At 34.8% G+C, this 13,184-nt stretch overlaps 1 protein-coding gene across 1 annotated transcript in view; it reads right to left on the reverse strand.

Moving 5' to 3' along the window:
- slc27a4 (solute carrier family 27 member 4) overlaps nucleotides 1-7,319 on the reverse strand; it is a 29,911-nt gene extending 22,592 nt beyond the window's left edge. The window contains exon 1 of the mRNA XM_008423993.2: nucleotides 7,105-7,319. Within this exon, the coding sequence (XP_008422215.1) occupies nucleotides 7,105-7,187 (83 nt within the window). The 5' untranslated portion in view covers nucleotides 7,188-7,319. The remainder of the gene's footprint in view (nucleotides 1-7,104) is intronic.
- Nucleotides 7,320-13,184: the final 5,865 nt, after the last annotated feature.

Here is a 13,184-nt window from a genome sequence, read left to right on the forward strand (position 1 = left end):
TGTCTGACGAAGTAGGTGAAAAAAAAAAGTCTCAGAAGAAATTACTTCAAGACTTAAATGATTTAGAGGATTGTTTAAAAAAAAAAAAAAAAGATTATCTAAAGTATCTCAGACCTCACTTGTGTCAGTCAACAATAGTGTTGATGATTCAATAAGAAATAGAATTTGTATAAACAGGGTAGCATAAAGCCAAAACTATTATCAGAAAAGAATAGAAGCCCACTTCATAGGATCTTATCCTCATAATCACCAAGACCTTTAGAAAAATACTCTGGGGATCAAAACGTAGAATGTGCTAATGTCTAATGAGCAGCATTTCAGAAAAGAACATCATTTTGCCTGTTTGACGTGGTGGTGTGATGGTCGAGGTCTACTTCAAGCTTCAGCTCGAGTTATTTTTTTTAAACAAGTCTGGCTAGAAGCTTTAATGGCCACAGCAGACCTACAAAGATCCAAATACAGGACTTTTAGCTTTGCTGCTATGCAAAGAAAAATTGTGTATCATTTTAACCATGTTTCATTGCTCTCGGCAACTTCCCAACATTGACAAGTGCTTAGTACAAGAAGGTTCACATTTTACATAACATAAAAGGAATGTGACATGTCTCCAAACACGTTGCCTAATCTAGCAAGTTTGCAGAAGGTCTGTTGCAACAAAACCCTGGATCTGCACTGCAACTTTACTCTCTTTAGCCATAAGAAAAAAAATTCACTTTTACGTTACCCATTTCAAATGGCTGGTTGTACTTGGCAACAAATCTAATCATTAATCATTAAACCATGAAAGTGAGCCGATCACACTGCATTTATCCCCGTCATTCAGCACAGGAACAAGCAGTATTACACTGCAAAGAAATGATGCAGTGGTGCAATCATAAGAATATGAAAAAATAAGAGTATGAGTTTCACCTTCCAAATGATAGGTCATTTTTTATTTCTCACTTGAGGGATAAGATCGTGCCTGACATAAATGACATAATAAGATTAAGTTTGTGGAACTCCTCTGCTGATACCAGTTAGACAAGTTATCAATGGACAGATGAAACCACTCCCATAAGATTAAGCCTTTCATTCAGCACATTTAGAACAACAGACTTATTTTACTAGAGAGTAATATGGGTTCTTTAACAGGGTTGAAACTTTTGTTTGTTTATTTGGGGTTACAAAAAAATAAAATAAAATCACTCAAACACCTAAAATAAATCTATTTGATCTTCATCTGAAGTGAAAATGCATAATAAATATCCAAAAATGACAATGCTTTCTATTTTTTATTGCACATTAGAGATTGCATCAAGAAAATTGCTCTGAGAACTAAAACTTTTTACAAAATCAACAAGTGACGTCACTGCAATCACGCTTCTCCAAACTTTATGCAATGAAAGTTGCATGAAAAGCATGAAACAAAAATTCCTTCAAGTTATATCACAAATTAATTTACAATAAATACATTTTAGGCCAGCTGGGGGTTGGGGAAAAAAGTCTGCAACTATGCAGTAACTTGCCGTGAGCTAAACGACAGCAAGCATGTTTCCAACAACATGCATGCTGAACTCTGCCCAATTTCTCCATGTAATAGCATTTCTCCATGCCATTACTCAGATCTCTTATTGAACATCTGTTAAATTCAACTAACTCCCACCCCAAAAAACAAGAATAAAAATGATGAAGTTCAAACACTGCAAGCCATGTTATGCTCCCTTTAAATAAACAGATTCTTCTTATCTTTTACATTCTTTAACTGGTTTCATGAAGCATTTATGTGAGGAATTGAAAACTTTGAAAAAAAAAAAACTTTCATTTTCAGTCATCCAGTTCAAGACCAAAGTGTGCATAGAGATCTCGCGTGGTGGTCCCCCTCAGAGCAGCTGCAAGACACACACACACCACACACAGGTTACAGGGTCAACTTGCTCCGCTCTGCTTTTCAAACAATCCACTAAACACTGACCAGACCAACATCACAGCATGCGAAATCCACAGCCACTTTGAACATACGGCTTGACAAAACAAGTGTGTTAAAATGTTACCACAATGACACGAGCTTTCCATTCTTGACCATTTAGGTACTTATTTTAATTCCTTTCAGGAGAATGCAACTGTTTGCTTTTTCGCAAATTATCTTAATACAGCTTCAGCTTTAACATTTGATAGTAAGTACAACAGAGGGCACTAAAAGGATTGTAGAAGAGGGTTGCTGTTATTGCTGGTTTATAATTAACCATAAATCAAGTGGAAAAAAAAAATCAAAAGGACATCAGAGGCCGAAAACAAAATCATTTAATTTAAATTACTCAATAGCAAAAACCAGTAAAAAAAAAAAAAAAAACAGTAAAAAACAGAAATATTCAAATGTGATTTCAAAATAAAAAAGCCTGAGTAGCACAGTTCAAGTTACATAACATTTGAACTTTTATTCCCTTCCATCAATCTAAAAATCAACTGAAAGTGTTGACTTTATCTCATGATGACAACCTTGCTACCTTTCCACAATCTCTTAGCTTGCATAGTTAACATTTAAAGATCAACACAAACATTAAGGCCTGGACTATACATAACCTTCTGTTCACTTCTGACTCCACTGCAAGTACAATTAATATGCTATTTAAGAAGAACCGTATATTTTGCTACAGAATTATAAACCAAGTGAGAAAGTCACAATTATCTCAAAGTAAGAGAGTATTTGTTTAATGTGAGTGTTTGCAGATTGATTTCAATGACACTTCATCACTCCTGCACTCCACTTTTATTCAATGCAACAGCTAAATACTTGTCTCAATGTTCCTAAAACAAGTAGAGTCAAGTGTCACTGCTATATCTTGGATGGTAATGTTGATGCAACTTGTCTTCTCACACATTATTTGCTTCCAGTGGATAACTATTATGGTCTTTAATTTAACAGAAAAACAAGCACATCAAGATTAAATGTTTGCAGAGATAAAAAAAAAAAGTTTAATTGAAAACACAAGCACAATCAAGCCAAAGATTAAACATAAACTTTTAAAGCAAAATAAACTAATAGAAAAGTGAGAACAGATCAAACATGTTGATGGAAACTGTTTTGAGAAAATTTAGCTCTGTGAAAGACTTTGATTTGACGTGATATATTGCCATCAGAAATCTCAGCTAATTAAAATTCTTTGAAAATAACATTGTTACTCGAGTTTGACTCCAAATGTTTTTTTTTATAGAATAGGTTGTTGGAAACCTCCCTCAGAGATTTTGGTCCAATTTGACATGACGGATCACACAGTTGCTGGAAATTTTGTGGCAGTGGATCTTTGATGCAAATCTCCCATTCTACCACACCCCAAAGGTGATCTATTAAATTTAGATCCGATGACCTTTGAAACCAAAGTGAGATCAATGTCATCGTCAAATAAACAGTTTGAGATAATCTGAGCAATGTGACATGGTACATTGTCCTTTTTTATTGGAGTAGAAAATATCCCCCATACCACTACAACATCACTACGCGGAGCCTTTGAGACAATGCAGAATGGATCTGAGGTTTTTTGTTTTTAGACCAGATTCTGGACCTAAAAATCTTAATCACACAGCTGAAATTCAGACATTTTGGACAATGCAATGTTTTTTCAACCTTTTCTTATTCCAACATGGTTAGCTTGTGTAAATCACAGCCTCAGCTTTCTCTGACTTTCTTATAGGACTGGCACTCGGTTTGGCCGTCAGCTCATATAACCAATCTACTTCAAGTTTTAGCCAATTGTCTGTTCAAAATTGAATTTTGAGAGATTATTTGAGATGCTTTGGATTTTATATCCCCTTGAACTGCAGTAGTGCACTTATAAAATAAGAATTGCTTGAAAATATTGCCAAGATTTGTATTTGTAAGAGATTAGCTCTTAATGGCCTGAATGATCTCTACAAATCCAGGTCTTTGAAGAAGGCCAGGATCATTTTGGCTGATCATAGCTATCAGCCAAAAATAATAGTTAGGCCAGAATTCTCTGCTTTACCTTCTGGACGGAGATAAAGAATGTGATATTGTTAAACAAACACGCTGAAAAAAAACAAAGAAAGTGCTATTCCAGCAGCTTTTGTTTTGTTGATTCCAGGTCCACACAGTTAGAACTAAAATGTACTACTCTCTTTTTTGTATGCATTTCTATGTTTGCTTGTTTTTTTTGTATGTCTTCACTGCTATCTACACAACAGATTGCCCTTTGGGGATAATAAAGTTACTTGAATTGACTTCACCCGCACTACTGCTAGTCATTGGACATGTTGGACCCTTCACTAACAACCATGCCGCATTCATGCTAATTCTGATAGTCAGTTTGAAGTCAGATCCAAATTCAAAGCACACCAAGTACGGTTTTTTCCAATAATTTCCATCTTATTCTTTTTGTGATCCAACTTCATGTGTACAAACATAGCTCATACAAACTAATGAAAAAGAAAATGTGTCAAAGAAAGTTTTGGTCATGCCATTAAATTACCCCTCAGGGGCTGATAATGTCAGCACATTGAAAAAATATAAATTAAAAATGTTTTGTTTAAATTATTAATGGTTTTTATCCTTACAGGAAAACACAAAGAAACCAATAATTAATAACAAAAGGACAGTTGTCTTTAGAGGCTAAACAGGGTATCTTACCCTGCCCACAAATATCCTCCCTCTCAGTATAAGAACATACAGTACAACAGTACTCAGTGTTTAAGTGTAGACTCTTTGTGAAAGTGACAGAAAGGGCAAGAAAAGGGGTGTGGGGTGAGAGAAGATAGTCTGTGTTTGTATTTGTAATGCATGTGCATGTGTGAGTGTATGAATATATCTATGGGGACAGACAGAGACAGTACTTGTCTGTCAATGTGTGCGTGATGTGAAAGGCCGTCATTGTGTCAGAGGGGAAACGCCACCTCCGTTGACTAAGAGGTCATTATCATCTCAACTCTTCATTGTACTTGGAATTTAAAGAGATAGGAAGCTTTTAACTCATAAAACAGAGATAACTGGACTTTTACTACTTGTCAACAGTGCAGAAGAAGTTAATAAAAGAGGAGTGAAAGGGAATAAAATTTTTTTGTTCATATTGGTGGCTGAAATACAAAGATATAAACAGAGCAAGAGTCAAGCTGACATGTCTATGATTCACCATAACTTCCTAATATTGTGAAAGGAGTAAACTTCACCCGTTTTGACCCTACTACATGACACTTATACACAGTATGAATATACTAGTGTTTAAAAAAAATGGCTGTTATAACTGTGGACTTAACATTACATAATGAATGACTAAAGGCATAAACACATGAAAAAAACTTAAGACTTCGCATTTGGAGCACCTGCCACAAGAAAACAAATGTGCATTACTGCTGCCCTCTAGTGGTTGAATCTGTCCTAAACTATTCACGTGTGAGAAGGCAAAATTAAATGCTGACTTGCACTTTTTCTGTTTCCTGGAAGGTTTCATGTGCATACTCTAATTTTTTCCAGACATCTACTTCATGGCTTCCTTTAATAGTAACAATATCACAGGACACAACACTTGAGAATCAGGACAGCAAATAAATATGTCTGCCTGGGAACTCCAAAAATGAAATAAGGAAAATAACAGGACATTTCTGAGAAGAATGAACCGGTGTGTGGGAGTAATGCAAACTACAAACCTGACTCATTTAATTCCATAAAACAAATTTTGTGGAAGGATGCACAAAGATGTTTGACCCAAGTCAATCAACTTAATATGCAATTTTACCAAATACTAAAGAAAAACATAGAAACACTTAAGAAATCAACAAAAAAAAAAAACTTTTATCTCTTACCAATCTAGAATGTAACAGATAAAGATCAATTTAGTAAACCTAACTGACCTAGAACAGAAAAAGTTAATTTAAATTAATTATCAGACAGTGAATGAAGAAATGAATGAGTCTTTCCATACAGCTTAGGCAACATCTGGATTCAACTGTATATTTGATAAATGCAAACATATTTTTACAGACATTTGACTTGCCCTCTTCTCTACACTTTTAATGTTTTAAAAACAAATGTGAAAATGTCTTACCGATGCGGCCCAGAAGTGACTGGCCAATATCTTTGATGTCATTGTATTCGTGCAGCTTATCTATATGTTGGTCCAACTCTTCAACTTTACATCCCCTGCAAAAACATTTAATGTTGGCCTCAAACAAAGACATTTTTATCTGACTATTGCTACTAATGGATATTAAATTATTACAAGTGTAGAAAACACAACCTTGTACTGAGGTATTTAATGATTAAATGTTTAAATGGAAATCTATTAACTTCGTGTGCTACCAAAATTTTACCAAACAATTATATGTCTTAGACAAACCACTGAGGTTTGACCTGACATTTATAAAATACAGAAAAGAAAACACAGCTGTACTCACTCTTCCTCCAACTGTGCGATCTCTGAATCCAGCTGCTCTTTCTTCTTCTGTAGTTCTGCAACTTCTTCTTCAGGACTCACTTTAGGGCTTTCTGGTACTTGAAGCTTTGAGATTCAAACCCCCCAAAATACAAACTGAATGTATGCGTGGCACAGGAATAAAAACACTACTGTACAAGTGTTTAAAAGATAAGAAGCTACTTACAGGAGATTTAAAGTGGGAATTGACCTTCTTAAACTTTGAGAATGGAGTTCTAGATTGAAAATGAATAAAGAAAAAAGTGATATATTTCACAAAAAAAATATTAAACGATTAAAATATCTTTTTTAAACTTCTGCAACTCCCGAAACTTTAGCATTAGTGACTATTTTAAACAGGTTAAGAGATTTCATAACATTGAACGTAGTCTTTTTATTTGCAACACAAAGGCTTTTAAGAATATTACTTTCTAGGTTTAATTAGACTTAGTTTCCAGCTAAACACAACAAAACAGAAACACTTTGCTTCACTTGTGTAATTTCAATATATTTTTAAACATCGTTATTAGATTGTTATTTAATTAGTTCTTCTTGGTGTGTTTTATTAGCTTTGCTGCTCACAACAATAAACTCCCCAAAGACAAATAAAAAAGCTATTGTGCAACGCCTTCATAACAATAAAAACCACAATACAGAACACTTAGCAACGTTAGCTCCCTTCAAAGTTAAGCTAGCTGTCAATTACCTCTTTTGTGCTTCTTTCTTTAGGTCATTTTCCTCCCCCGTTGAAACACCGTTTGTACTGTCAACACCTTGCTCTGTGCTCATTTTCTCTAAACTTCAAGAGAAGCAATTTCATTACCATTAATCTTTTATACAAAAACACTAACAAGAACAACAAGGTTTGCAGTTCGCGGCTAATGCTAAAACACACTCACAGCGGTATTTGATTGGATAATGAAACTAGAGGCGGGACTTAGACAGCGGAAATGCAGAACTCAAACCAAGTTGTTTGAACCTAGTTTCTTTCTTTGTTTCTTCTTTTCCTTCCTTTTTTTTCTTTCTTTCTTTGAAACGGCCTGACGAGAATAACCTTTCTGACTTTTTTCTGTTCAGTAATTTTGAACAGAAAAGAATTCTGAAAACCCGAGCTGTAGAGAATACATTTGTATTATATCCTGATATATAATATATTACGTAATATTTATGTAATGTAACATATTATGAGCTCTTTTCTGAAATGAGTGATAAAGAGTTGATTGTTTTTTTTAGTTGATCAAATGTCCAAGCAATTTTTGATCATGATTTCCTATTTCAATTTGGTATTAATGTAATGTGCTAGGGGAGTTCAATTAGCCTGCACAAAATAGGAAATGTGAAATAACTTTGTATTGCTACCATGCATGACGAGAAAGCTGAACGACAAAAAAAGTTAACTATTACAGAACTGCAACAAATTCTGAGAGCTTAGGGTCAGGCGTTTATAGCATAATTATTTCTTGACTGAGGAAAAATTTTAAATCTAAGACAATGCTCACACATATCTTGATTAGTAAGACTAAAAGTTTAAAACCACCAGCTGTACATTTTTCTAAAAAAAAATTAAATGCAATATTTTATGTACTTATTGCATTTGAGACTGTTAGAATGTTTTGTACGTTTATTTTCTTGCTTTCCATCAGATGGCGCCAAAGACCTCGCTAACTTTTCTTTCACAGTGTTGAATTTTCTGACCCTTTGTCTGAGACAACCCATACACTTTTCTATTAAAATTAAAGTGTAAACAAAGTCATGCTGTCAAATTTCATCATGAGCTAATCTGAACAGACTGTATTTCAGAATATCTAAGGTGCTAAGATTACTATAAAGCTACAAGGGGTCATGGATTAACAAAGCAAAATGTCATACTAAGTAAACAAAAAACAAGATGCTTTGCTTTCTCCACACACTGGGACCATTTGATTCTATTCATTCCCCAAGTGCAAAAGGTCAAGACAGACTGTAGAAGATTTAACCCTTAAAACATAAAAAAGAGAAGCAAAATTTAAAGTCAACAATAAGAGATTGGAGCAGGAAGAAAACCAGACATCAGGAGGAGCAGACTTGGCACAGAGGGTATAAAATCCCGTCCATTCTATGTTATGTTCTGAATTCATTGCTTATTTATTAGTTGTTATACAGAAACAGAGAGTGCGGGGAATGAAAAATTCAGACAAGAAGCATGGCTTCTCCTCCTTTTGGAAAATGCACTACTACAGACACTGGAGGGTAATGGCTCCTGCATGCACTCTAGTATATGTGTGTGTGGGGTGGAGATTTATGGAGGTGAGTTATTTCTCCCCCATCTCTGACACAGCAGTAAGAGGCATGAAGTCATAACATCACAAACCCAGAATGTCTGCCTGCCATATCCAACCTTTGTCAAACAAGAACAAAGTTGCCAAGAATTTGAATTGTGGAAAACATGAATACAACAACAAAAATATTGACTCCTTAATGTGAGTCTTTAAAAACTGCAAATGAATATTAAAAGTTCTGGAGAAAATTACAAACAATTTTGAATTGAGAGTACAAACCTTTTAGCTACAATAAGAGATGTAGTTCAGAAAATACTAGCTGGAAAAAGTGTGGTGTGAGACAGATGATTAAAATATCTAGTAAAGCAACTCACTGGTAAGTATAGTAGAGAAGCTGTGATGAGGTTGGCATGTTTCTCTTTCAAAATATCTAAGAACCTTGGACTATATGACATATGAAGATTTTACATAAAGAAGATTCTTGACAGTTTCAATAGGTTTTTAAAAATATATATATTTGTGACGGGGCACAATGAATCTTTGGGGTCCTCCTGCGGTTTCCCTCTGTCATTTCTGTTTCTTCTCACCCACCAACCTATTGTGACATACGGCTGCACATGTTGAGCTTGCTTCTGGAAATGTGTTCTGGTTTAAAAGTGGTTCCTTTCCACTGTCACTGAATCCCTGTTTGCTATAAAATCCAGACTCAGTGCTATCTACTGTCGTCCTGAGACTGGTGCACTTTTTACCACTTGCCATCACCAAAATGTCACTGAACAGTGTTATCAATTATTTGATTATTTGGACAATAATGATTCAAAGAACATTTGACATGGATCGGATTCTATATAAATCTATAAACTATACCTGATTGTCTTCTAAAGTCAAGATTCCTCCCTGTCTTTTCTATCATTTTAGCCTTCTGACTTGTACAAGCTGGACAGTCTCTTACTGAACAGCATGCTTATAATTAATGAAAGCCCAACTACTCCTTTGTTCAGCACCCACACCACTGCTGACTAATCCTGCTAAGAAATAACAAAACAGCACAAATAAGCTGACATATTTAAGGATGAGAGACCAAAGGAGTACAAAACACACGCAATAGGTGGACAGAAGGAGTTGGATTTAGTGTAGCTGGGTGAGATGGAGGTGGAGAGGATGATAACCAGCATGTCATGACATATTGATTAATATCTGAAAGGATGTGCTGCGAGGGTGTCCATCCTGACTGTGTAAGTATTTCACCTCACCCCTACTTTATTTATATTATATTACTTTATTTATATTTATATTATATAGACTAATATATAGAGACTAAACTTAACAATAAAGACTAAAATTAATAATCCAGCTTTTTTGATGTACTTTTCAAGAATACAAATGTTCAACACAAGCATAAATAATGCTTATATGGTTGCAGGCCTTTAAACAATGGCGGCTCTGTGTACCTCCTGACAGGCCACATGCATTGTTGGTTTTACCTTTTTCATTTTTATCATGATTTTCTGATTCATGATTAATATTGAAATAATTCATTGCCTGACGGTTGTTGAAATGGGTTTTGGTATATTGCAATTTGTGAATCAACTGCTTGATTAGACAAGACCAGTCATAACGAAATGAGTACCTCCACAACCACTTACCTAATTAGATTTCACTCTCAATATATTGATCCAGCTTCACTTTTGACCTTAATTAGCTTCACTCCGTGAATCCAGGGCCATTATCAAATGCTCACCAACAGGGGGCCAGATTTAGGTAAATGTAGGTCTCTGGGATAAAGTCTAGTTTGGGTTGTCAGCACCAGCTTAAGTTTGCAAAATACAGCATGATGGTTAAGTACACATCAACTTGAGGATTTGTACGGTTTATTCACTTGAAAATTTAGATTTTCTGAAGACATCAGTTTTGGTGTGCATTTGAAAAGCTTAAAAAAACATGACACAGAAACGTCTTCGGTCATGAGAAAAACATGTGTTTCACAATGTTTCACACAAAGCATTCATATATAAGAAAAGTTACCCTATAATATAATTTCACACAACAGCACATATATTTATTTGTTTTTCATTAGACATCTGCTTTGTAACCATGTATTTTGTAATTTTGTAATCACAAAATAAAGGAGGAATCACAATGTTCTCTTTGTACTTGATGCCCAGTTATTTGTCCAAAATACAAGAAGAAGGCCTCCTAAAGAAAAACTTCACAATCAGGTGCCCAGTCATCAATCTATTGTCATTTGAAAGGATAAAAGTAATTTGTATGAGAAGGGCAACAAAAATGGTTCGTGTTTAGGGGCTAAGATCCTCCTCCCATACCGAGACCTGGCACACACTAAATTTGTTCAAAATGTAAAAATTTCACAAAATGCAAGTTGGACGAGGCATACATCTAAAAAAACAAACAAAACAAACAATATAGTCAAACTGCTCATTCAAGCAGGTACTCAGATGAATACATCTTTAAAACATGTCTGAACTGGCAGCAAAAAATCTTTTAATGAGCCAAAAACCTGAAGGAGAGGTTTGAGGAGGGATGTTAAAGGCAAATAATAGCTTGAGAATATCTACATCAAGGGGGATTTAGCATAATCAGAATGTTTTTCCATGACTGCATCTGCTCCGTCATATAAATGCCATCATAAAATGGTTGATAATGTCTCTGACTGGCTGGCCTTGGTTGGATTTCCTCTGCTCTCAGCATCCATCTGTTGTGCGCTCAATGCTGTGTTCTATTTCTCATTCATGAGCTCTGACTCATCTCTCTAATAATTACATCCATTTCCGTTCTGAAATAGTTTCCCCTTTTTCTTTATATTGCATGATTACTCTCCCTCCTTCTCTGACTCATTAAGTTTATTGCCACACTAAAGCATCCTGTTTTCATCTTTTTACTCGCATTCTCTGAGTGACTATCATCTTCTCACCTCTGACAGATTTGTTTATCATCACTCTTAAGCCCCCCCAGTTCTTGGTTCTCATCCTTGTCATTCAAATATGTTTAGTGTCAGGACTGTCTTCTTGTTGCCTCCAGGCTGGCTGGGTCTGCATGCAGACCTCATTGCTGTTGTGGAGTTTAAAACTTGGCAGGTGTTGCTGTTTTCTCATGACAATAATTTATGCCTTACCGAAATTAAAGAACCGGCCCAGTGTGTTCCATTGGTCTTCTTCCAATAAATCTTTACCCAACATTCTTTGGAAAACACAGCAGTAGTTTTCTCGCTGTGAGCTGATAGTGTGAACAGATGTTATTATATCAGCCTCACGAAGAGAGATGATGACATTAATTTCTATTGTCATTGGAGTTTGTTTTTTTCTCACAAAACTATGAAAATCAATTCAAAGTTATAGTTTTCTTTCACTGGCCCACAAGACAATAACACTCTTTAGTCTTTATGCATTTAATATCTGTACAAGAAAATTATGTAAGCTTTCCGTTAAACTTGCACACCTTCTTCTTGACCTTCTGTCAAGTTACAATAAACCTCTGCCAAATGGTGTAATCTTTCATAACTTATATTTTTGAGAACCCAAGCACACTTACATAAAATACTGAATTTTTGGTCAAACTGTTTTATGATTTTGTTTCTGGACAAAATGTGGAATTTTGTCAGCATTATTCTGCTACTGTGAGAATACAAATTCACAAATACTAAATATCTAGCTACAGAAAATCAGTCTTTAAACACAGTAGTAACATGGTTAAGTATTTTGATTTCTTGAAATATACTTGATAATGAAAAAGGAAGAAGTGGTCTTACAAGGAAGGTTATTAGTCAGTTTTTAACTTAGTCAGCTGTTTTTTCAACAAAATCAAAGAAATACAAACTTATAAAAAAAAAGCAAGTGTTAAGTGACAAAAGTACAAAAAAATAATTTTTCTGTTTGAGATTCATGGGAAGCTTCTTTTCACAATTCCAATCAGTGAATTTAATCTGTACCCACCGATTCAATTAACTTCTGTTACTAATACATAATATGCCTGAAAATTGTTCTCCTCACCTTTCTGCTTTTACTCAGTTTATTCTATACACTTCCTTTTCATTTAGTATATGTGGAAGCAAAAGTAAAAGCAAATATCTATATTAGAATTCTGACAACACACTGTGAATTAAAACAAGTCAAATACTTATAATTTTTGGAGCACTACATGAACTGATCTAATGTATTGATCTCATTTTTACACATTAATTCATGCAAGACATGTGGTTGTACAGGCATTCAGATCATTTTTCCCCTGTAAAACCTTTAATTTATGGCAGAATAGTTGTAGTGTTGTGTAAAGTGTTCTCCTGCACCTCCTAGGAAAATCTAAACTTTATGGGAGCCAATCAATGACTAAAAATGCTTTTTTTTCTGCCACCTGAACCAATTATTTTGGACCCAATGTAATCTGGGAATTAAATAAATCTACTCCTCAAAAACATAGTTATTAATATATGTCAACTGCCCTAATCTTTTCAGCACATAGAATCAACAGATTAAAAATGAATAGCACAGCAACAAAACAAAAGAAGACGGTG

The sequence above is a fragment of the Poecilia reticulata genome, linkage group LG12 (assembly GCF_000633615.1).
Source record: "Poecilia reticulata strain Guanapo linkage group LG12, Guppy_female_1.0+MT, whole genome shotgun sequence".
Classification (NCBI taxonomy): Eukaryota; Metazoa; Chordata; class Actinopteri; order Cyprinodontiformes; family Poeciliidae; genus Poecilia; species Poecilia reticulata.